The sequence below is a fragment of the Meriones unguiculatus genome, chromosome 5 (assembly GCF_030254825.1).
Source record: "Meriones unguiculatus strain TT.TT164.6M chromosome 5, Bangor_MerUng_6.1, whole genome shotgun sequence".
NCBI lineage: Eukaryota > Metazoa > Chordata > Mammalia > Rodentia > Muridae > Meriones > Meriones unguiculatus.
Genome location: NC_083353.1, coordinates 118,554,306 through 118,580,062, shown reverse-complemented (window position 1 = coordinate 118,580,062; position 25,757 = coordinate 118,554,306). Strand labels below are relative to the sequence as shown.

Here is a 25,757-nt window from a genome sequence, read left to right as displayed (position 1 = left end):
TGGATATTCTGTGTCCTGTTAAACAAGGGAAGCCAACTCAGATCATCATGGCTGCCTTTCACACCATTTTCCAATCTAACTAGAATGTGGGGAAGGAGGCAAGGAAGAGCCTAGATTTCAAGATGGAACCAATTCACAGAGGAGCTGTAAGAGTGGGAGACTACAGCCCCACAGCACACTGGGAGTTTAAGCTCCAGCACTGTAGAAAACTGCTGGCTGGGTGGGGCCTCAGCAGGGAACCACAGGGCATTCAGCGCTGTGCCCAGCTGAGTTGCCAATCCGGTGGTTCAGGAAAGCAGGCTGCTGTCTGAGAGGGTCAACAGGAACTGTCTGAGTAAGGCCAAGCAGGACTGCTTTTCAAACTTGACTAACTCATTAGGCTCACCTTATTGATTCTTGTGCCTTCTTGGGACTCTCCTACTCTTTTTTATGTTTTCCAGTTGAGATGGTAGTATCTCTTAAAGGTCAGTCCCACCATTGTGTTTTGGAAGTATGTGGCATGCTTCCCATTACAAGTTACAAACAAACAAACAACAAAAAAAAAAGAGTTTTGACTGTCTCATCCATATCTGACTTTGGACATGTTTAGGTGAGACCTTGTACTTGAAGTTTGAAAGGTGGTGTTGGGGGGAGTTGCCATCTCTGAGGTTTTTAGGGTGGAATGGATATGGTTTGCAATTGAGCAGACAGATTTCTGGGGCCATGGGTGTAATGTCATATACTGAATGTTTGTGCACGCTATAATTTCATATTTGAAATTCTAACTCCCCGTATTATTTAAAGTATTTAAACTAAATTTGGAGACAGGCATAACTATTGTATTTCTTTTTTTGGTTTGTTTTTAATATATTTATTCATTTTTTCACTTTACAGTCAAACTAACATAGTAAAATTGACTATCTTACCAAAAGCAATTTACAGATTCAGTGCAATCCCCGTCAAAATTCCAACACAGTTCTTTACAGACCTTGAATTATATTATTACATTATTATATTATTATAAGATGAAAATCTAAATAGCATAGAGTCATTTCTTACACCTCCCAAAGTCTGATATTAAATGCGCAACATAATGTCTTAAAGGTTGTAAGGGTGAAGTCTTTGTAGGTGAGATTGTGTCTTAAGAAAATAGCCACAGAGACTTCTCTCTCTTCTTTTTGCTTCAAGAGAATACAGGAAGATTCTGATATACCACCTACAAGATGCTTTCACCAAAACCCAACAGCTGTTGTTACCAACATCATGGCTTCCAAGGCTTCGTAACTGTGGGAAATGAATTTGTTGTTTACAGCTTGGTCGGTGATGTTTTATAATAGTACCCCAAAGAATCTGAGAACAGAAGGGAAGATAACTAGATGTTAGATCTTACTGAAAATTTAAAAGGGGAGCTGGAGAGGTGGCTCAGAGGTTAATTAAAAGATTAAGCCCCGAGTTCAGTTCCCAGAACCTACATTGCGGCTCACAAGGGATCCAATGCCCTCGTCTGGCTTCTGCAGGCACTTGTATGCACATGACGTACATACATACATGAAGACAAGAACTCACACATAAAATGAAAACAAAGTTAAAACAGAAAGCTTTGTGATATTGTTGTGTAATACTTTAAAATACAGAAAATAATTATAAACCAATAAACAAGCTTTAAAAAAATCTCTAGAAGCCAGGCATGGTGGCATATGTATTTAATCCCACCACTAAAGGAAACAGGGGCAGGAGGATCTCTGTGAGTCTAAGGCCAGCCAAGACTACACAGGGAAATCCTGTCCTGAAAAACAAAAACAAAGACAAAAAAAAATGGTATAATACCATATTAAATAAAACTGAATCACAATAGAAAACCAACGGTAGAACCTGATTTTCATCAGAGAGGTCATAACAAACCTGGGAGCCTTAGATTTCTGTTTTGTAGGTGTTTGTAAAGCATCAGAAACACGATCGTCAGCTCCTGAATGAGCGATTTCTCCAAAGGCTATGCGCTTATACAAGGAATAACAAATAAAACCCAGGCTTCAGAAAGTAGTGTGGAAGGATCCTCGCTATCTTGACCTCTAATGAGATGGGGGTTGGGGGGAGGGTGATGAAAACCTCCGTAAGACTCTGTAGCCATGGAAAGTCCTTCCTTTAAGCTTGCAGTCCAGTGTCTGGCTAACAGTATTGGCAGGAGAACCAAGCTGAAGAAGCCCAAGGTATATATCATCCTACCTGCAGCTCTTCATTTTCTACATGTAGTGAATATCCACTGTATAAAGTTGGAAGCACCCAGCAACATTTTAGCTTTTAAGGAGAATAACTTGAACTCATTCCTTACATATTTTTCACACATAGCCCAAAGAGTAAAACCAAATTGCAAAACAGCGATACTGAGAGGGGCAGTTAGTTAGCTCTCTGGCAGTGTTTCAGTATCCAGGAGACCTGGGTGAGGGGTAGTGTTCTGATTCATCGGATAATTAAAGAAAGTTAACCTTAAACTCACAAGAAAAAAAAATGCAGGGCACTCCTGTGTTCCAGACATACAGGAAATTCCTATGTTCGCTTTAAAAATGCAAAAAGCAACCAACAGGATCCCACTTGCTTCCAAGAACTCAATTTAGACAGCCACAGACATAAAAGCCAGACTAGAATGCAAAATAGGATGATACAATAGGTCATAATGGGGGAAATTTTTGCTCTGACGGCAGGGTGAGTAACTTTACCAGAACCAGGGTTTTAAAAAGAAACATTTTTAATAGAGAAAACATGAGAAAAGGTGTAACATATTTAGATACACTTCATGGTGTGCTTAGCAAATGACTTGATATTTCTGTAGTACTCATCCCCAGGTGTATGCAGAGAGTGCTATATTTGATGCTAATTTTAAAATGTAAACAGATTCCATTGTGGTTAGGGGAAAGCCGACCTAACACTTTGTGGTTACATTTAAATAGACAAGAGCTCCAGATAAGTGACTCACAGGAGTGAAGGCACATGCCACTAGAACAGTTTAAAACTTTACTCAATTTCCGATACTATGTGACAGAACTGTCCTATGATGCCAGGGGCCTCTTGCAGGCCCAGATCAAGAAAGCAAACATTCACTTGCCAATCTTTCTCTTGAGTTTCCATGGAAAAATTGAAAACGAGTAGTTGACCTATCACAGAGGGGCAAGGCCTGCCAAGGAAACTCTAGAGAGGACCTGGACTGAAGGCAAAAACCCTAGATTCAGGAGTGCCTATAGACAGAGCTCAACGCCGGTCCTAGAAGATCGCGCAGAGGCCAGCAGTGGCGAAGGCAGGAAGGGGCTTTATTGAAGCATGAACGCACCAGCAAGAACAGAAGTGTAGTGACTGAACATCTTTCGTCGTAGTGATTAGAACAGTAGGAACAAAGCCGGGTTTGGGGGTTCTACGACATCTGTTCTGGCAGTCTTGGTCTGGCTGTCTTGATCTTACTTTGGGCCATCATCTCAGAAACCTCCGAGTGGAGCTACGGTAAGAACAAAGAAGGCATCTACTGCTTAGCTTCCCTCCTACATCCTAAAATAGTCACCAGTCTGGCCTGATGTTTGCAAGATACAAAGTAACTGTGGGGAATAAAAGTCAAAGAGAGGCCAGGAGTGGCAGTGCCTGCCTTTAATTCCCAAACTAGGAAGACAGGAGCAAGTAGGTTTCCATGAGTTCAAGGCCACCCTGGTTAATATAGTGATTTCCAGAGCAGCCAAGGTTACATAGTGAAACTCTGTTTCATAAAAACACACAACACCCCAGGAGAGATCAGACCCAAGGAAAAGAAACAAGATGGTGTCCAAAAGAAAACCTGTTTGGCCAGTTAGGGCCTGAGAGCTCCAGTGTTTAATTCCCTGCTCTCATAACAGCTAAAGACATCTGCTTCTGGGAGCGAAGCAGGAAACCATCTTGTGCCTGGACTCAGCAGTGGTGTAAAGTAGAAGACCTCAGCTGGCAAACAGGAAGTTGCTTCACAAACGAGATCTCATTGATACCAGGCAGACACCACAGAGATGGGGACAGGGAGCCCATCCACCCAAGAAACAGGCTTCCCCCACTAAGACAGATCTCCAGAGGAAAGCCTTGAAAATCAGATGGAGATGGGCCAGAAACGATTTCGACAGGGAACTCGGAAGCAAGGATTGATACTTCAAAGGCCGAAGCAGCGAGGGTAGCAGTCAGCGAGACTGTGGAAGACAACGCAGTGGATATGTGGGATGTGTAAGAGGCCTGAACAAAAATGTATACAGGAGCTCTCTCCTTAAACTCAGTATTGAGAACTAAGGACTAGCAAGGAGCAGTTTAAGAACACCGGCTCCTCCTTCAAGTCCCAAAATCCACATGGCAGCTCACAACTGAATCTAACTCCATTTCCAGGGGAATCTGACTCCCTCACGGAGACAGACAGGCAGGCAGAATACTCGGTGCACATAAAAATAAGTAAATCTTTTTAAAATTAAAAAAAATCAACATCAGCAATACTAGCAATTTATCCTTAGATCATGCAAGTGTTTGCTCCAAAACCTGGCATTACATTGCACTCTTCGTGTAATATTTCTTTCACTAAAACTGCTTTTGTTCTTCCTCCTCCTCTTTTTCCTCCTTGTCATCCTCCTCCTCGTCGTCTTTTACTTTTATTTATTGTGTTGGCATGGACGCGCAGGCCGCAGCCCACACGTGGACGTCAGCGACAACAAGGGGAAGGTAATTCTCTCCTTCCAGGATGTGGGTTCCACAGACCAAACTCAAATCACCAGACTCAATAGCAGGCGCTTGTATGAACTGAGTCATCCTGATGGCCCCCTGAACTTGAATTTCTTGAACTTGTATTCTTTAGTCTCCAATAACAGGTGAACCCACTTGCCAGAAAGAGATCGGTTAGAAACAGTGCACGAGCCCACCTTGTATTCATCTCAGTGACGTCCATGCCTTTTGTCTCAAGTCTTTTGTTTGCACCATTTATGAGATTATGATGGGAAACATGGTTATAAATGCGTTACTATTTTTCCTTTGCTATCCAGTATAACCAAAATTTACATCATACACAAGACAGTGCTCAGTTGGGCTGTGTGGACAGAAGGAAGGAAATGAGTGGCTAAGTAATATGCTGTTACTTAAGTTAGTGGTACAGGCTAAGCAAGACTATTAAAATACTTGTTCAGAGCTGGGCATTGTGCCTTGTGAAGGCTAAGGCTAGAGGATCCTCAGTACTGTGGCGGAGTACTGTGCACAGTTAATGAGGATTGTGAAGCACCAATTAGATTTTTTTCCAAAGAGTCTAAGAGAAAGCTAAGCCAGTCAGTAATGAATTGCTATGAAAAAGAGGAGATTGCATGACAAAACTAAGAAAATGAACATTTTTTTTCAAACTATAATGATTTGATGGTAGACTATAAAGTAGAGAATCATTTGTTAGGAATGGTTGAGAATGCTCACATGCGCACACACACACACACAAATATGGACTTTATTTTAAACTATTTTGGTTTCATATTATTAAAAGTTTCTTACTTCATTAGATTAAAATTAAATTAATATCATGTGGTACTAGCAATCCCACTTTTTAAGATTTCCTATTAGAAATACCCCTAAATTTCTCTTTATTCTATAATTACTACCTTAGCTTCAGTAAAGAATTTTAATTCTTACTATATCTGTACTTCATATATTTGTCAATGTCTTTTTTGTCTGTTTTTTATTAATTTTTATTTTTTCTTCATAATTCATTCATTATATATCCCGATTGAAGCCACCTCTCTCAATTTCTCCCAGCCCCACCCTCCCTCCCTCTGCCCCTCATCCCCTTACCCTAGTCCACTGAAAGAGGGAGTTCTCCTCCTCTGCCATCTGCCTGTAGATTATGAAGTCCCATTAGGACTGCCTAGATCCTCTTCCTCTGTGGCCTGGCAAGGCCCCATCACCAGGGGCAAGTGATCAAAGAGCAGGCAATGGAGTTCATGACAAAGCAGCCCCTGCTCCCCTTACTAGGGCCCCGCCAAGGAGAGTGGCCTATTGACTACATCTGAGCAGGGGGTCTAGGTCTTCTCCATGCATGGTCCTTGGTTGGTGTGTCAGTCTCTGCAGGACCCCCTGGGCCAAGACGTTTCAGCTTTGTTGGTCTCCTTGTGGGGCTCCTGACCCTTCCATGTCCTTCTATACCCTTACCCCTTTTTCCATAAAACTCTCTGTCCTCCGCCCAAAGTTTGGCTGTGAGTCTCAGCATCTGCTTCAATCCCCTGTTGGGTGGAGCCTTTCAAAGGACCCTCTGTATAGTAAGCTCCCATCCTGTTCCCTCTCTTCCATTGCTTCTAGTGTCTATCCTGCTTGCCATTCTGAATGAGATTTAAGCATCCTCTCTAGGGTCTTCCTTAGTGTTCAGCTTCTTTAGGTCTGTAGATTTTAGTATGTCTATCCTATATTATACTGCTAATATCTGCTTATAAGTGAACGTATGCCTTGTGTGTCTTTCTGTTTCTGGGTTACCTCATTTCATCACGTGATTTTTTTAGTGGCAAACTATAGGATACCTTGTCATTTCACATACTCAAATAATCTGGAAAGCAGACATTTTGTCAGAGTTCTTTCTTCAACCTGGCATACTATTATTTTGCTATTACTAACTGATTCTGGAGAGGTCTAAACAGTCAAGTTTCAGTGCTAAATACTTAAAAGCTAAACAAAACAAATTTTGATGCACTGCAACCCTTTAGATGGTAATTAATTATTCTTTAAAGCTTAAATAAAACCAAGTGCAAAAACATCGCTGATCTCTTTTGTTGTTTTATATTTGTCTGCAGTGCCTTTTCTAAATACATCAGCAATTAAGAGCATGTTTAGCTTTCTGTCTCTTCACAGAAGAATCCAGCACTACACATTACTAGTCAAACACCTTCTGCATTTCAATAATTCCAATTTGCCTCCATGGTATAGAACTAAATAATAGTCTTGGCTTTCAACTCGTGACACAGAACCAATGCTTACTATGAAATGTGTAGCTTTATATTCCTAAGTTTTTGTTCTTAACCAAAGTCTTCTTAATTTATTTTAGTTTAGCTCAGGGCTTAGCATTTGTTATTACACAAATTTCATTTTTGTTTACAGATCTATAAACACAGAAATTTAAGAACTCAAATGCAGTAAGTTTTTTTTTTAATTTGGATTAAATTGGTTTTTTTCTTTTTTAATTTTTTATATTAATTACAGTTTATTTACTTTGTATCCCAGCTGTAACCGCTCCCTCATTCCTCCCAATCCCATCCTTCCTCCCTCATCTCCTCCCTGCCCCTCTCTAAGTCCACTGATAGGGGAGGTCCTCCTCCCCTTCCATCTGATCCTAGCTTATCAGGCCTCATCAGGACTGGCTGCAATATCCTCCTCTGTGGCCTAGCAAGGCTGCTCCTCCCTTGGGGGTGGGGGGAGAGGTCAAAGAGCCAGCCACTGAGTCCATGTCAGAAATGCAAACAGGACAGGAGCCTACCATAGAGGGCCTCTGAAAGACTACCTAGAAGTGTATCAAAGCAGATGCTGAGACTCATAACCAAACCTTGGGCAGAGTGTAGGGAATCATATAAAAGAAGGGAGAGTTAGTAAAACCTGAAGAGGACAGGAGCTCCACAAGGACCAAATATATTTGGGTACAGGAGTCTTTTCTGAGACTGATTCTTCAACCAAGGACCACGTTTGGATATAACCTAGAACCCATCCTCCATGTAGCCCATGATAGCTCAGTATCCAAGTGGGTTCTCTAATAAGGGGGACAGGGATTGTCTCTGACATGGACCCAGTTATTTTTTTAAGAATAATAAATTCTCAATGGAGAAATTGTAGGACTAGAGAAAAGACATGTTGTGGTGCAAAGATAAATCAGTAAAAATTAAACTGGAGGCAAGAGAGAAACACAGATTTTTTTTAAATAAATAAGTTCAGAAAACTAATTTTAGAGAGCATCAGCAGACCTAAGATTAGTACCATTGTAGTCTCAGAAGAGAAATGACACATGGTGTTCTGAAGTCAGAGACATTTCTGCACAAGCTAGGAGAAGGAATAGCCAGTATGGAAAAGAGGGATAGTATCAGAAAGGAGACAGCTGGCAACAATCTCTTAGTTCAGTGTGTGACCAGACAAAGGTACAGAAAATACCTGTGAACTCCATAAACATGGAACGGGGCTTTGATAACTGAGCTATGAAAACCAGGGTCAACCAACTGGCTCATCAGTCTCATAACTAAGGTATATGAAAGGTTGAAACTGAATTTCCATAAGGCCAAGAACATATAAACATTTGTAGTATGAAGTACAGTTATTATCTTATTGGTGATTTAATGGATACATGAATATGTAAAGAAACCAAATGCACCTTTTACCTCTATGCCCTTTTGGTGTGTATAAATTATGCCTCAATAAGCTGAGGGTGTCTTTCAGCTTTGTGTTGGCATATGAAGTCTATTTTCTGCTATCTCAAAAACTGTCAGCTGCTTAAGAAAGAGTCTAATAAAAGTAAGTCATTTCTGCCAAAACCGAAAAAGGTGTTCTATGAGAAAAGATCAACATAACAAAGGGATAGAGAACCTGTGTTCATGGACTGGAAGAGCCAACACTGTTAAAGTTTCTTTATATAGTAATATACACAGGCTACACAGCTTTGTTGTATAAGAAGTTGAGACTATTTGGGACACTTTTAGACTCTCTACCTTAGGTCTATCTGTTCTATTTTTTAATATTTATTTATTTAGTTTGTTGGTTAGTTAGTTTTTACAATTTATTCACTTTGTACCCCAGCTGTAGCCCCCTCGATCTTCTCCTAGTCCACCCACCCACCCTCTTCTCTGCCTATGTCCTTTCCCTAGTCCACTGATATGGGAGGTCTTCCTCCCCCTCTATCTGACCCTAGCCTATCAAGTCTCATCAGGGCTGGCTGCATCATCTTCCTCTGTGGTCTGGTAAGGCTGCTCCCCCCAGGTGGAGGTGATCAAAGAGCCTGGAACTAAGTTCATGTCAGAGACAGCCCCTGCCCTCCTTACAAGTGAACTCAATAGGAAACTGAGCAGGGTGTCTAGGTCTTCTCCATGCATGGTCCTTGGTTGGAATATCAGTCTCTGCAGAACCCCCTGGGCCCAGGTTTTTGGGCTGTGTTGGTCTCCTTGTGGAGTTCCTGTCCACTCCAGGTCTTTCTATCTCCTTCTTCCATGAGTTTTCCTGCACTCTGCCCAAAGTTTGGCCATGAGTCTCAGTATCTCCTTCAATACCCTGATGGGTAGGGTCTTTCAGAAGCCCCCTGAAAAGCCCCCTGTGGAAGGCTCCTGTCCTGTTCCTTGACTTGTAATACTTCTGATGTCTATCCTATTTAAAAGAGCTAAACAGAGAATTCTCTAGAGAGGAATATAGAATGTCAGAGAAACACTTAAAGAAATGCTCAACATCCTTAGCCATCAGGGAGATGCAAATCAAAACAGCCCTGAGATTTCACCTTATTCCCATCAGAATGGCTAAGATCAAAAACTCAAGTGACAGTACATTCTGGAGAAGTTGTGGAGAAAGGGAAACTCTTCCATTGCTGATGGGAATGTAAACCTGTACAACCACTTTGGAAATCAATCTGGCACGTTTGCAGAAAATTAGGAAAAGCGCTTCCTGGAGATCCAGCTATACCATTCTTAGGCATATATCTGAAAGATGCTAAACGATTCAACAAGGACATTTGCTCAACTATGTTCATAGCAGCTTTATTCATAATAGGCAGAATCTGGAAACAACCTAGATGTCCCTCAACTGAAGAATGGATACAGAAATCGTGGTACATTTACACAATGGAATAAGACTCAGCAATTAAAAGCAAGGAAATCATGAAATTTGCAGGCAAATGGATGGAACTAGAAAAAAAATCATCTTGAGTGAGGTAGCCCAGAAGCAGGAAGACACACATGCTATATACTCACTTATAAGTGGATATTAGCCGTATAATATAGGATATCCATACTAAAGTCTGTAGCCCTAAAGAAGCTAAACAACAAAGAGGACCCTAGGGAAGAGGCTGAAGCCTCACTCAGAAGGGCAAACAGGTCTACCTGTTTTAATATTTACAAATGCGTGCCTATACTTAGTAGATGTGATTTTTATCGTGGATGAACTTTCTCAGTCTACTTATTCACTGAGGCTATTTTTATATACTATCTCTGTCAAATTGCTCAGATCAACCGAATGCACCTTTAGGTTTCTAAAGGAAACAGCTCATTTTTTTTAAGTTAATAAGAAAGGTACAAAAAAACAAATGCCTTTATAGTCTTGTCTATTTTTCCATCATTCATAAATGTTTTTTTATGTTTCTAATCACTTTTTAAAATTTATTTCTGAATTATTTGTATTATTCATTTCTGTGAGGCTTTTCATCTATTATGTCTCTTTAACTGGTTGCTATGTGTGTAAGTCAATGCTATCATTTGGACATATTATTAATTTTATTAAATTAATCTGCTAATTTGCTGAAGTATCTTGTCGAGGTTAGTTCTATCACTGACTATGATTGTTTAGATGTGATCTAAACAACTCTGTCACTTTTCTGTTTATATCTTTACAGGCACTTATTCTAGCCAAGTCATATTTGGCTGATACTATGAAAATCATGTTAACGAGGTGTGAAGGGAATTAATATCTGTTCTATTTTCCAGGCCCTACTGGAAGTGCCCAAGGGATGGGTTGTCACCAAGACCTGAATGGGCTAGGATCTTTTGAAAGCTTCACTTGGGCTACAGAGTCCTTGCTGCTTATAACATAGATGATGAAAACAGACATCAGTCATTGCAGACTGCCCTCAAGTCTTTCTTCACTGCACAGTCTGATCAACAGGGCTGGTAATGGTACTGTAACTGGGTTCCCTCCGATCAGCTAAGGAGATAGAGAAAAGAAAGTGCCTTATGACCTAGTCTTAGAAGTAGTAAAGTCTCCTTTCTGTTCAGGTTCTTTGCTATAGTTATTAACGTGGATAACAGGTGAAAGAAAATTACTCAGTGCTGCATTAGAGTGGATCTTACAAGTTGGTTCCAACACATACTTCACTAAGTTTTGAGCTTTCAGAGCAAACACATATTGAAATCAAGTTGTCTATCATTTTTCACAGGTTATTTTTGGACTGTTCTCAATTGTATAGGTATAGAAAAGACCTTTGACAAAGTTCAACTTCCCATAGTAGTACAAACCCTAGAAATATCCTGAGCACACTTTGGTATAATACATGTCTTAATACCTGACAAACTTACCATCAAAATGACAGTAAGTGGAAATAAAATGACATTGTTTACTTTAAAATCAGGAATAGGACATGGGTCTTTACTATTTAATATAGGGCTTGAAGTCATAGAGATAGGTCAGGGAAAACAAAAAAAAATAAATATATGCTTAAAAAAGAAATAAATCAAAACATGTCCATCTGCAGATGATATGTTTCTGTGTTTAAAAGATTCTAAATGGGGGCTGGAGACATGGCTCAGAAGATATGAGAACTGGCTGCTCCTCCAGAGGTCCTGAGTTCAATTCCCAGCAACTACATGGTGGCTCATAACCATCTATAGTGAGATCTGGTGCCCTCTTCTGGCATGCAAGTGTGAGAAACCTAATGGAGAAACACTTTCAACATACAGCATGGCACACTATCAACAAAAGAGTTGGTAGCTTTTTTGAATATTTATAAAGAATGCTTGGCAAGGGAACTCAGGAAAAATCTACCCACAATAGCTAAAAAAGGAAAAGAAGAAGAACAAGAACAATAACTTGTTTGTAATAGCTGAGAAGTATGCCGTTGTGTAAATGTACCAAAATTTCTGTATCCATTCCTCAGTTGAGGGACATCCAGCTTCTGGCTATTACAAGTAGAGCTGCTACGAACATGGTTGAGCAAATGTCCTTGTTGTATACTTGAGCATATTTTGGATATATGCCTAGGAGTGGAATAGCTGGATCTTGAGGTAGCACTATTCCTAATTGTCTGAAAAAGTGCCAGATTGATTTCCAAAGTGATTGTACAAGTTTACATTCCCACCAGCAGTGGAGGAGGGTTCCCCTTTCTCCACATCCTCTCCAGCATGTGTTGTCATTTGAGTTTTTGATCTTGGCCATTCTCATGGGTGTAAGGTGAAATCTCAGGGTTGTTTTGATTTGCATCTCCCTGATGACTAAGGATGCTGAATGTTTCTTTAAGTGTTTCTCTGTCATATTCCTCTGCTGAAAATTCTTTTTTATTTATTTAATTAACCTAGAGCTGGGCAATAGTTGTTCCATCCTAAACCTCCAAGCCCTCATAGCTTCTTTCCAATCAGATTTTACCTATTATACTTGATTCTAGTCATATCTTAGGTCTGGTTCATCTCTACAGATGAACCAGAGGATCCACAGAGGATCCACAGAGGAAGACAATGCAACCAGTCCTGATGAGACCTGATAGGCTAGGGTCAAATAGAAGGGGAGGAGGACCTCCCCTATCAGTAGACTTGGGGAGGGACATAGGAAGAAGAAGAGGGAGAGAGGGTGGGATTGGGAGGAGATGAAGGAGGGGGTCACAGCCATGATACAAATTGAATAAATTGTAATAAATGATAAAAAATTAAAAAAGAACAACTTGGAATGAAGCTGAGGTTATGTAAGACTTCAAAAATGCAAACCTTAAAATGCTGAAGAGAAAATGAATAAGATGCTAGAAGATGAAAAGACCTGCCCCCCTGAGTCTCCTGGTTTATTAGAATTAATGTTATAAAGTGATTATATCCCTCAAATCCATCTCCAAGTTCAATTCAGTTACAATACAAACCCTGAAACCACATGGATGCATATGACTTTGTTTGGAATAAATTTTATTTAATATTTCAAAATACTGTACAAGAATATGTAACTAAAATTATGTTTCATAAATCAAAATATTCATAAAAACTCTTTAGTTTGATTCATCCTAATTTTGTGCACAGATGTGAAAAACTCATCAAGCATAAAATGCTTGAGTTCAAATGTCTGAAACCTGTATGAGAGCCAACAGAAACATTCTACAGATTCAAGATGGAAAGCTGGTGATGTTTCAGAGGTGTAACAATACTGGACCTTTCTTGTTTATTCCTTCTGCTTTAAGAAACAATAGGCCTTTGCTTACAGATATAACGGTTTTCACTTTTACAGAATTCGATGGAAACCAATTTGCTTGGACTATAAACAACACAGCCCCTTGTCTTGGTGTTTAAGAGCTCTGGAAATCTGTAATGAGGAAGAAAATGTTAACATTTAGGAAAGAGTAAGGATGTTTAAGGTTATTTTTATTAGCTCAGAATGTGGGGAAATATTTGAGTGAGAGATTTACTAACTGAGTGGTCTGAGGTCTATTTGTTTGGTCTTGTTTTGTCATCTTTCAACAATAATATTCACAGTTTTAAAAGTACATAAAACCCAGTCACTTCCTCACTGGCCCCTAGCACTATGACCAGAGTGTGTGATTGTAGATATGGTTTTGTTATTTGGTTACTTGTGGGTTTTCTCCCTCTATAAGAAATGGTTGGGTTGTTAGTTTTGTTTTTTGAGAAAAGGTCTCAGTATGCAGCCTTAGCTGACTTGCAACTCACTATGTAGATCAGGCAAACCTTGAACTCAAAGAAATATTCCTGCCTCTGCATGCCCAGTGCTGGGATTAAGGTATGTACCACAATGCTGCCGGAAATTGTTTTGATGATACGCTGGTCTTCTACTTGGTTAAGAAGTAGAAGCTGGGAAAAACAAACAAACAAACAAACAAACAAACAGAAAAAAGAAGCAAAGGAAAAGCCCAGGAAACACATATGGACTCTGTGACATGCCTCAACATACAGAGAAACCACACAAAAACAAAGTAGGAAAACATACAAATAAACAAACAAAAAAAAAAGCTTTAGAAAAAAAGGGTCCTGATCAAGCATTATGAAACAAACAACAACAACAACAAAACTCCAAAAATACCATTGAACCTGTTTTGTGTTGGTCAACTACTGCTCGGCATGGGGCCTGCTCTTAAATGTGGTAGGTATAAAATTTGGGGGTGTGTGAGGGTGGGGATAAGAATCTGGAAAAAGTTGAGGGAAGGAAGACCATAATCAGGTTACAATGTATGAAAGAAAAAATGTTTGTATATATACATACATATGAGTTTACCTAATCTAGGGGGAAAAGAGCGTAAACCTGGTTATGGTATGACTCTCTAGATTTCATGCTTGCTGGTGAGAATGAGATCCAAGGATAAACAGTTATACAGAAAATAACTGCTGAATGTTTGAAGATGTTAACAAAAAGAGTGAGATCCACCAGAACAGCACCACAAATGGCCATGCTGTGTTCTCCAGGCCTGTCGATATCTGAGAACAAGTGAGCAAGCACAGACACACGTTACAGGAAGGAAAAGATTAGAATTCTCTGGCGGTTCCAGGCACACAGCTTTCATGTCACTTGAGCGTGAGCATGAATGTTACAGGTAGAGAGAAATGACTGCTGTCCTGTTGTTTCCTTTGGGTTTTTACATATTCTCATGTAGGACAGTTGAATTTCTGAGCCCTTGGCTGTGATTTTTTTTTTAAAAATAATCTTAGCTAGAATAAAAATCACAAAAGTGCCCCCAAATCCTCAGTGGCCAGAAACTTACAGCTCTTTGGAGGGAACTGAGCCATCCTCCCACTGCCAGGCATTCCATTCCTCACTATATCGCATTCCAACCCAGAAAAAGATTTGACTGAAGTTCATAAAACTCTGCTTAGAGACAGAAAGAACAAGTTAAGCAAATCTGAGTGCTCTCAGAGAGCAACATACATAAAAGGCATTCAGAGTAAGATTCAGAGTGTGGGTGCTCGGGTTGAAGTCATTTTGAACTTCTGATTTGAGAAGTATAGTCACGTCTTAAGTTCCTCAGTTACTAGGCCCATTCACTCATGTGGAGAAACACTACAAAATCTTGCTTCTTGAAGGATGAAAATTGTCACAAAGAGAAAGAGACATTCATTCTGTGTTACAGTTCCTTCATGAGGTCAACGATCAAATGCAACCCCAGCTCTTCCAACTGAGCAGGGCACAGACAGCTTGAGAATTTCTTCATAAGAAATGAGTAATTTCCAAGATGAGCCTGGGGGTGCGGGCCTGTAATCCCCAGCGCTTAGGAGGCTGAAGCAGGGCTTCATTCTGTTTGACTATAGAGGGACTTTACAGGAAAGCCAGGGATACCTGCCTCTGTCTCAAAGCACATAGAAAAAAATTTTTTTTAAGCTTGGGCATATATATAGCACAATGCTAGAATGCTTGCCTGATGTGCCTCAGTGCCTCAGTTCAATCCTCTGCAACACACACAATAACAACAAGAGCAACGCACGTAATTTATAATCGTATGACTCACTGCTGGTTCTAATTACATCCCAGAAAGGTGGCGAAAAGCCATATAACATACGCAAAATGTTGTGTATTCTGCTTCAGTAAATACTAATTAAATGTCCCTCTGCTGGTTCTTTTGGCACTGTTAAAAAAAAAAAAGTAGCCTACTACTCTGGAAAAGTTGGGGGTTTTACACATTAGCTCCTAATCTATTAAAATATTTGTCTCCGTAACACAAATCTTTGAAGACCTTTTTTGTAGGCTTTCTAGGAAATGTCTTAAGGTCAATCGGACTGAGGGTCATGAGCTCAGACAGAATTATCATTGTCTGCCTAGTAATAAAGACTTAGATGGGAGTGATCACTTTAGTAAGGTAGCAACATGCTAGTCGGTGAAAAATAATGTAAGAAACAAGAATGAAGAACTTGCCAATTCATTTCTGGTTTGGAGCTGAAGAAGACTGGAATTCTGAGAGGCACAGAAATCTCTGCTTCCTTCCCAAGAATTTACTTCTTTGGAAATGAAGTAACAGTTGCACTGATATCCAATCCACTTTTCTAGGCAAGCACAGCACTTAGAAACTAAAAGACAAAACAAACGTATCATTGCATATTTCATCTTCTTTGGTGTTATTTGACATTCAAAATTATTTGCTTGCTATTCATTTCCTTGTCTAGAAATATTGCTTCAGAATGTGTTAGTACACACCACATTTAGGAGGTATTAATCCAAAGGCTTTGCCCTTGGAGAGGGTATTCTAAAGATAGATCCAAAATGCAGCTTCCCCAGCTCTTTGTTATGTTTGGTGATATTTAGATGAGAGAACAAAAGAAATCCTGCATGTAGCAGAAAGTAGGATTGGGGAGGTAATTGGAAGACTTTGAGAGTGTTCCCACAGCTGAGGATGGTGGTGAATAAAAGAGTAACCAGATGAAGATTTCCAGGGAAGGCCCCCTACCAATTCCCTAAGTCAGAGAAGGATACAGGAATTTGAAAAAAATTCTTAAGTGTTCAGATATTTCCTTTTTTCAAAAACACTTGTGAATAAATAAAACCAATTAGCTTCAAGTTTGATGGACAGTTTATGAGTGACAGTATCTCTCTTCCTCAGCAATAAACATCATAACACAGAGTAGGAACTCAACTTTTTATCACATAAATGGCATTAAAGTTAATAGAAGAAAAAAATTAACTGCATAATCAGAAGGTCGTAAATCTGAGAAGCATTTGAAAACAAATTTCAAACTAGAGTTTTGAGCTATCTCCTGTTAGTAGGATAAGTAAGGTTTGTTATTACAGAGACGTCTACACTGTATTCTGACTCACAGGTACGGCTGTTAGCAAACACAAAATAAGATTTGTCGATAATGCTAGTTGTCATTTAACTTTTATCTATTAATTATTAATGAACACTCATTTGGAAACATATATGCCACTTCAGGCTAGTATCTTCATGAAAATTATGATGATGTTCTCCTAGACTTTGGACCTGGAATCTTCCCCAAAGGCCCATACATAAGAAAACTGGCACCAAATTTATGATGAGGCGGTAACACAGCCCTTTAGAAGGAGAATACAGTGGTGCTTTTTAGGGTACCAGGGTAGGCTCTTGAAAGGAGAGTGGAAACCCTCCTCTTCATTTTCTTCTTCCTCTCTTTTGATTTCTAGCTACTGCGTGAGCAGCTCTGCTCCCACACATATGTCCACCATGACACATTGCCTCAACATTGCTGCAAGAATGACAGGTCCAAATGATGACAGACCAAAACTTCTGAAACTACGAGGAAAAAGTAAACCTTTGCTCAATGCAGTGTTTACTGAAAGTATTTCTTAAACTGGCTAACATCCACAAGTCGATGTAATTTATTTATTTGTTTATTTGCTACAGAACAATAAAATGAGATCATTTTCCTGAGTGAAACCATGTTATCATACATGAAAAAGGATCCCCTCTATTTTATCCTTTCTGAGTCATAAAGTTTGTAGAAAAAAAATGGAACCTACCTTCTTGTAATTCTGAAATGGGGGCTGGAGAAGGTGTTGATTGAATGCTCTGTATAGTAAATGCTGTAAGAAGTTATTAAAGGTTTGCTTAGTTTGACATGTATTTATAAAATAAAATATTATAGATTAGAAAATTAAATGTTCATTATTAAATTATCTCATAACAATGTTGATTCTTTTATAGACTTTCCTAGAAACACTTACACTTTTTCATCAAAACTCCCAAAGTAACCATCAAAAAAAGACATTTTATTCCAAAGATCACAGACATCAACCTCCACCGAGTGATCCTAGAAACTATAGAAAAATATCAGACAGATTAATGACTAACAAATTAAGGTATGAATATAAAAAATGACATTCTTAAGAACAGAAACCAATAAGAATGAACCCAAAGACTTCTTCCTGTCATGGCACATTTCTCCAGTGAAACCCTGGAGAATGAAGCTATTCCTTCAGAACCCCACCCATTAGCAAGCTTTGATGTGGTGTACCTTATTCTTTGATGAGGTTATTCATACATATTTTCTGACTCATTAGAATCACTTACTGCTGACTCCTCACGTCGTCAGTGAAACAGAAAGAATAGATCAAAAAGTAGTCATGGTGTTTGGTGGGTTTGCTTGATACATTTCTCTCTCAACAATATCACAGATAAAAGATATGCATTAGAGAGATAATTAGAACAGAGAATTAATCACAATGCTATTTTCTTAAGTACAAAGCTTGTAAACGCCTGGCAGAAATCAAACAGATTACTATCAGGCTCTAGAGTCTGTCATTTGTCATTTCCCATCCTTTTTGGGAGAATACCATCATGCCATATGTTCTCTCACAGTCTGAGCGCAGACCATGCTGCTAGTGGCTTGTAGAGTTTTACAGAAAAGAAGAGAGGAACCTTCTAGAACTGGTGTGGTGGAAGTTTCCACCCCGAGTATGAATCAAAGATCTGAGTTCAGTTCACAGAACCTTGAAATTTGATACAAAACCAACCTTTGACTCTCTGTTTTCTCAACATTGTTAGGTCTTATTCAAAGTCACTTTCTTATTGGCTGAGATATTTTAATATTGGAAGATTCCCTGTTAATAACACAACACTGTCAAAAAAAAAAGTTCTGCCACTAACAACAGTATACGTGTTAATGAACCTTGGTGATTTTAAGAGGCCATAACACAGAATGCAAATTTATAAGTGTGTAAGTGTCCTTAATATTTGGCATTTTTTTATTCCATGGTGCCAATGAGTTAAATCAATTTAGTTTCAGTTTCATTCTGAACATAACATTATGCCTGACAGAAACCACTCCCTAACTCCGTTAGAAAAAGGTATACAAAAGGATTTGCTTCACAAAGTCACATTCAAGTTTCAAAACTAAGAATCAAGAAAACAATGAACGCAGAAAGCATTAAAGCATGGAAAGTCTAAAAATATTCTCTGCTGATTATGTACTTTCTGTTTTGTTTTTTTAAACCTGCCCTGAAATTAGTTAATCAATGAAGTGTCCTTTCTATTTATTATCTTATCATGACTATTTCATCTTCTGAAAGAGGCACACGTACCTGCCATGAGGAGTGATGCTCCAAAGATGGTGCAGAGATGTGTTTGTGCTTTTTAAAAAATGATGTGGATCACAGAGCTGAGCAGGAAGCTAAGGAGGAAATGTAAAGCACTAAAAGAGGAAAGAACATTGAGTGTTGCGGTGATGATATTGAATTTTCTGTTGGTGGTACACAGATGCACAGCAGGAACGAGAAAAAGTAAGACCTCAAGCTTCTAACAAGACCCAGGAACCACAAGACAGGAAATTCTCTCTATAGTTTTGTTACAAAACACTAGAGCAAAGATTGAAGGGGGATTGTTTTCAATGTGTGCACATCAAGGTTGGCTCTAAAAACTGTTTAGAAAATAAGAGTAAGAGGTATAAATCAATGGTAAATTCACTTAATATTATAAAATCCCACACAGAATTTCCACCTTTATAGTAACATTTATTTATTTGTGTTAAACAAATTTTAAAGCACATATTATGCGCCAAAATTTTTTGCTTTTGATGACTTAATAAATAAGATACCAAATGGAATAGTGGGGAAACTGAGGCACAATAACGATGACTTAAGTTTAATAACTAGTATTTTTCCAAAGCACACATGGAATTTATCTCAAATCAAGTGCCTTGCTGGGTTGGATTGCACTTCCTGGGTTGACATTTCTCATCTTTAGTACAGACTGGAATATTGATGTTTTGTTCTGGTTTCTGAACCCTGAACCTATCCACAGTAGGCAAAATCCAGAAAGAATAAAAGTTGTATTCACTATTGTTGTGCTCTCTCTCTCTCTCTCTCTCTTCTCTCCTCCCCTGTTTCTCTTTTTCTCCCTCTCCCTCTCTCCCACACACACTTTTAACTTTACCTTTGATTCTTTCTAAAGCACCAGCTCTATTTTATTTTGCTCCCGTTTAGTACACAGATAACTAAATGGTTTTTACACCATGGTATCCCCCCAGTGTCTCCACTCAACACAGAGCTTATTTGTCACAGTCACCTCGCTGAACACTTGGTAAACTCTGACACAAACACAGCGTGTGTGTGTGTGTGTGTGTGTGTGTGTGTGTGTGTATGTGTGTGTGTGTCCTTCACTTTTTTCTCTTAAAACTTCTGGAAGCCTTGATGCTCCTGGGCACATGGCAGCCCACAGTGCTGACTGATTATCACCAGGCTGGCCTTTACGGACATATATCAGGTTTGATACAGTTCAGCAGCATTGTCCTTAAGGCAAGAAAATGTGGGATGTTGAGTTTCTCAGAACTTACAGAAACACTCAGTGGGATACTGAGCAACACTGTATCTGTTTCAGAGAGCTATGTATTCTTCCGAAAGTCCCGTCTCTGCCCTCTGCTTCCCCTGCTCTGTGTCCACTGCCTTTCTCTGTAACTTCCATAGCATTCGTTCAAAACAAGAACCGACCTTAACTACATCTTTAAAACTTGAGGAAAGAGCTTGGGGAGAGGACCTAACGCCCACTGAAGATACGAGCAGTAGGGTCTTTTCTATACCTAATGCTGTAGAACACCTTCCCAGGAAGGATTCCAAAGGAGAGACAAACTTTCATTTCATTGCTTATTAAAAAACAAACAAAACAAAACAAACAAAAAACGTTCATTTCCGTGGCGCACCAGGTTGCAAAGCACTCTTCTTTGTGGACACTTACTGAAAAGGAAGATTCTAGTCTGCCATAAAGTCTCTTATAAACTTGATAATGACAAGCCTAACAAACTCTAGTGGATTTTGATTGCTAAAACCCTTACATATTGGCTATTTTCATGAGACTATGTTAGTTTTCAAATTACAGTTCCTAACTTGAAAAGTGTGATTTTTTTTTCCAGTCACAATGGCACACACCTGTTATCCAAGTACATGGTAAGCAGAGGGGAAAAATCAAGCGTTCAAAGCCAGTTGCAACTAATATATTTACATACAAGTATATTGAAACAGAAAGTAGTTAGAAAGTTGAATAAATGTGTTTTGCTCATAACTAAGCCCATTTTATTTTTACAGAAATATCTTTTAAAATATGTTATCCATTTTTATTATCATAAATGTTATTGAATCATAATCTTTTTTTTCTAAATTTTTCTCTCTTCTTGCTTTCAAACCAAGACACCAAACATTTTCAGAATTCACTATATATTTATCCTTCTAAGTCATTTCCCTCTTTCTCTTTCTGTATTTTAACATCACGTTCTGGCTTCTAATATCATAGTTTAGTTAGCCTGATTTTAAAAGGCACTTACCTGGAACAAAACAATGCAAGCTTACATGTGTCTACATACAAGTCATCCATAAACTCCTTTCTTTCTACCTGCTCTGTACCCAAGTGGGCTAAATAGATACTTCCTGTGGTCAATGGACCAGAAACTCTTGAATGTCATGGGTATGGGGTCCCATGTTCAGCCCTGGAGATTCACTCACAACAGAACACATAGCAACAATCATCTCGAGGGTATGCTGGTGTGTGCACACATGTACAAAACCACACAAATTTTGGGGAATACATTGTTGTAATCATAACCATATAATTATTTGTTTGCATTACAGAAAATAATTATCACTAAATAGTTAATCTGAAGTATGATTTTATTTACAGAAAGGCTGGATTTAAAAAAATTTTACCAATGTTTAGCAATTTTCTTTTGAATGGTCTAGTTCACTGGAGGAGATTTAATGCATTATATGCCAATTTTAGTGTTTGACTTGTATGTCTCATTTCAACATACATGTGCATGTCTGTGGATATGTCTATATATGTCTACATATATTCATTTGTATATGAGTGTATGTATCTCTTATTGAAGTATTTTGACATTCCACTATCCTCAGTAGTATCTGTATGTAAAGAGAATCATAAAAATATACCCAGCAAGAAATAATTCCTCCTGTCTCTGAACATTCTTCCTGGAGTTTAAGATTCTGATATTATTTCAATTAAGCAGCAAGTTCCTTTTGTCATTCATCTATGAATATACTAAGCCTGCTCTTTCATGAGCTTTCTTTGAACTTCTTTAAAGTCCCTTAAAATATCCACCCAGTAACTCCCATCCAGGCAAGGAAATATTTGATAGAGTAGAAACACTTGCCATTCTAATTCAATAGCATGTTTGGCTTGGCTGTCTGGTAAGTTTGCAGTTATAATTTGGGTGATTGAGCCTGTCTTTAAAATAAAATAACATCTTTTTGCAGTTTCAACTCAGTTTTCAGATTTAGCCATGGATATCAATGAGAGACTTTGCAGAATATACCACCACTTTCTGTATTCACATTGAGTTGAAAGTAGCAAAAGAGCCACTTCTCATGAGTAGCTAAGAAGATAAATAAACTCAAAGCAGTGACCTCCACCTTCTTCAGTCACAGTTTACTCACCCTGGAGGAGGAGAAGTGATGTCATGACAGTGTGGAACAGTGGAGTTCCTTCCAAGCACGACCCTGTCTAGATGACTGTTTTACCTAAGAGTGATGTCTTCACAAAAGTGTCCAGATTAATAGGACAAAATGACAACAGACTTTAAACAAAAATAATCACATTCTCCCTGGTTGTTTAGGGTGTAAAGATATTTATAAAGCCAGAGTAGAAAAACACATACAACTTATTTTGTCATTTCAGTCCCTAAGGTACACTTTCTCTAAATATTATGTTAATCCACCACAGATGACCTCTAAGCAAATGTGAGAACTTCCTGAAAAAGCTGTAGCTATGGCTTCTCACCTCCTGAGTAGCTGAACATAGTTTAACCGTGGTGAGTTTGGTGGAACCTTGGGCCTTCATTCTGAAATACCACATCAAGGTTAACAGAGTGGTCAGTTCTTGGCATCTAAAGCTCAAGCACTTCCAAGGAGTATCAGTACACAGACAGAAGACTAAGAATCAGAGAGCTTTTGAAAAACTCAGCATCCAGCCTTGGGAGACTGAACTTTCTTCACTTGGAGATTGCGTGTCATTTTACATGTTTCTTTGTTATTTAGATAGGGCTTTGCTGTACCTCAGGCTTTCCTGGCTTTCCTGAAGCTCACTGTGAAGGCCAGGCCAGCATGAAATTGAGGTAATTCCCCTGTGTCAACTTCCCCAGTGCTGAGATTACAGTCATTAGCTATAGAATGCTTGGTTCAGGACAATGGTCATTAATCACTGGATATAGTGAGTTTGGAGATTGACTCTTTAAAGGGATTTAATTTTTATTATTTTTTAAATTAGATGTGTGTGTGTGTGTGTGTGTGTGCGTGTGTGTGTGTGTGCGTGTGTGTGTGTGTGTGTGGAGTCAGGTTATGTGTACATAAAAGCAGTTTGCAAAGGCTAGAGGTGTAAGATTTCCCTGGAGCTGGGATTACAGCCATTTTGAGCTACCAGGCTCAGGTGCTAGGAACTGAGAGAGCTCAGGTCCTCTGAAAGAGGAGCAAGCACTCTCCTAAGGATCTCTCTGGATTGTGATAGGAGCCCAGCCACTGTTTGGGTTTGACTTCAGCCAACAGTTCAGTGCAGCCCATGAGCATTAAAAGGCCTGACACATCTCACTGTACACTGCTGAATACTTCCAACCACAAAAGACCACAAAGAACCTGAAACAACAATTCATGCCTACCCAAGCCTAGGTGTGACCATTTGGTCCAGGAGAGAAGTAGGGGGTGATTGGCAGGGGGAATGCTCCAATCTAAAGAGGCTACTGCAAAGCTATTGCAGTCCAAGCATTGATACTGACCAGGTAGCAGAAGACACAGTAGGGAAGAAAGGGGAGACTCTAAGTGAGCTTTGCAAGTGGTTGTGGTTGATCATTATCACCATAACTGCAATACTGATAAGATTCTAGCATAGTGTGGCCACAGGAAACAACATTTGAGCCCATGACAATATTTACCTTATAAAAGGAAGGCTAAAAAAAAAAAGTGTCAACTGCAAACATAACCCAATGAACACGAAACATTGAGTGGACTGTAAATACCAGTCACCATTCTCCATGGGATTCTTTAACTGGCTTTTACTAGAAGATTCAGAGGCAGAATCACCTGTGGAAATAATGAACAGGCACAGGCTGGAGAAAGGTTTGAAAGAATTCCACACACAATGTGATTGTGATGGTCGTCATAGCTCCTGGCATCACAGACAACCCCAATGGTGTAAAAACGGTTTAATGCTCTGAAGTAATTTGTCATGTTGCTAATGTTTTTTTGTTTTGTTTTGTTTTCTAATTAGGGAAACATTGAACTCTCGGTGAGGAAAATTCTTTACCTCATTCCTCTGAGTTCTCATTTAATTGCTGTCGCCAGGATTGGAACATGAAAATGTCATAACAGAGTTTTATAGAAACTGTTCAGGTCAGATGAAAAGAAAGCTGACACCTGGCAATGATGCTTAGAATAATAATTTACAATGCAGCATATCGTCACCCATGTTTAGCAGTCAGCAACTTGGCTATGTCACTTCGTGATAATTTAGTACGGACACAATTTTAGATTAAGAACTTATTTTGCAAGTAGTTTTTTATTTTATTTTACTTTATTTTTTAACACTACAGTACTCCATCATTATTTCATTATTGTTTGCCAGTAAATGTCTATAGTATGAGTACACTAAAAGGCTATATGCGTCTATGGTATGCCGATAAGATTAAGAACATTTTCAACATGGAAATAGTATCCTAATCCAGGATTACGAGAATCATAGCATAATCGAGGCACAGTTTCACCAACAAAGCAAGGAAATGAAGTGAAATCAGGCTAACATATAAACAGTGATTTCTTTTTTTACACATAATATTCCTTCACTGCCTCTTTTTTTTTAGTTTGAATAAAACTTTATTACTAATCAAATTTTAAGTTTGCCATTGTTCTCAGTTAAGGTGAAATAAAACGTATATGATACATTTATAAAGAAAACCAAAATGTACACATGCAGAGTTACAGCTATACCCAGACATATTCTTTCATCTCCATAAACTCTTCAGGAAACAAAAGAATTAGAATAGGACACTGTTCTGTTAACTTAGGGTTTTAACAGTGCTGGAATTGATGAGTAAAAATAAATAAATAAATAAATAAATAATAGATGTGTTGATAAATCTAATTAGGCATGGCATGTGCCTAGAATCACAGAACTGAGGAGGCTGAGGGAGGAGGTCTCAGAGTTTGAGAGCAGCATAGACTATGCAGCAAGACCTTGTCTTAAAAATATTTGGAGAAAAAGAGAAACCCTTCACTGCCTCTTTAAGGAAGTAGAACTCCAAGTTAGTGAAGTATATTGTACAAGAATAAATGTGAAGTTATTTACTTAAAGTTATTGGGGCAAAAGCTGACTTAGGGCTCCAATTTTTCAGATGCAAGAGATGAAAAGATGATGTTTAGAAATACTGAAATTAGTGGCTGGCTCTTTGTTCACCTCCCCCTGAGGGGGGAGCAGCCTTACCAGGCCACAGAGGAAGACCATGCAGCCAGTCCTGATGAGACCTGATAGGTTAGAGTCAGAAGAAAGGGGAGCAGGATCTCCCCATCAGTGGACTTGGGGAGGGACATAGGAGGAGATGAGGGAGGGAGGGTGGGATTGGAAAGGGACAGGGGATGAGGGAGGAGGATACAGCTGGGATACAAAGTAAAAAAGCTATAATTAATAAAAAATAAATTAATAAAAAAAATACTGACCTAAAGGTAGAACTGCCATAGCCACTCAAGACACAGAAAATAAAGCATGAACCAGCTGAAGAAAACAAAAACAGTTGACATCACTCTCTGCCTGGATGTGCATTCCACACATGTTCATGCCGGGCAGTCTTCATCCTGAGATCTTAACTGCCTTAGGCCTGAGCTACAGAAATCTCCACAGGTCAGATGTAGCGCCTGGGCCTCTATGGACTAAGCTGAAGATGAAGAATTCTCTT

General features: G+C 39.0%; 1 protein-coding gene across 5 annotated transcripts; it reads right to left on the bottom strand.

Annotated features, from left to right (window-relative positions):
• Positions 1-12,812: 12,812 nt before the first annotated feature.
• On the bottom strand, positions 12,813-22,537 carry LOC110553445 (natural killer cells antigen CD94-like). 5 transcript variants are annotated; one of them, XM_060384290.1, is made up of 7 exons: positions 22,258-22,537; positions 18,901-19,010; positions 17,545-17,637; positions 17,341-17,403; positions 15,766-15,917; positions 14,621-14,724; positions 12,813-13,212 (listed from the first exon to the last, which is right to left on the bottom strand). In XM_060384290.1, the coding sequence occupies exons 2-7, from the start codon at positions 18,905-18,907 to the stop codon at positions 13,086-13,088; spliced, it is 546 nt and encodes a 181-aa protein (XP_060240273.1). In that variant the 5' UTR covers positions 18,908-19,010; positions 22,258-22,537; the 3' UTR covers positions 12,813-13,085. The 5 variants fall into 5 exon arrangements, with proteins under 5 accessions (XP_060240273.1, XP_021501045.1, XP_060240275.1 ...); XM_021645370.2 differs by lacking the exon at positions 22,258-22,537 and having other exon boundaries at positions 18,901-19,071; XM_060384292.1 differs by lacking the exons at positions 18,901-19,010; positions 22,258-22,537 and adding an exon at positions 17,835-18,867.
• Positions 22,538-25,757: the final 3,220 nt, after the last annotated feature.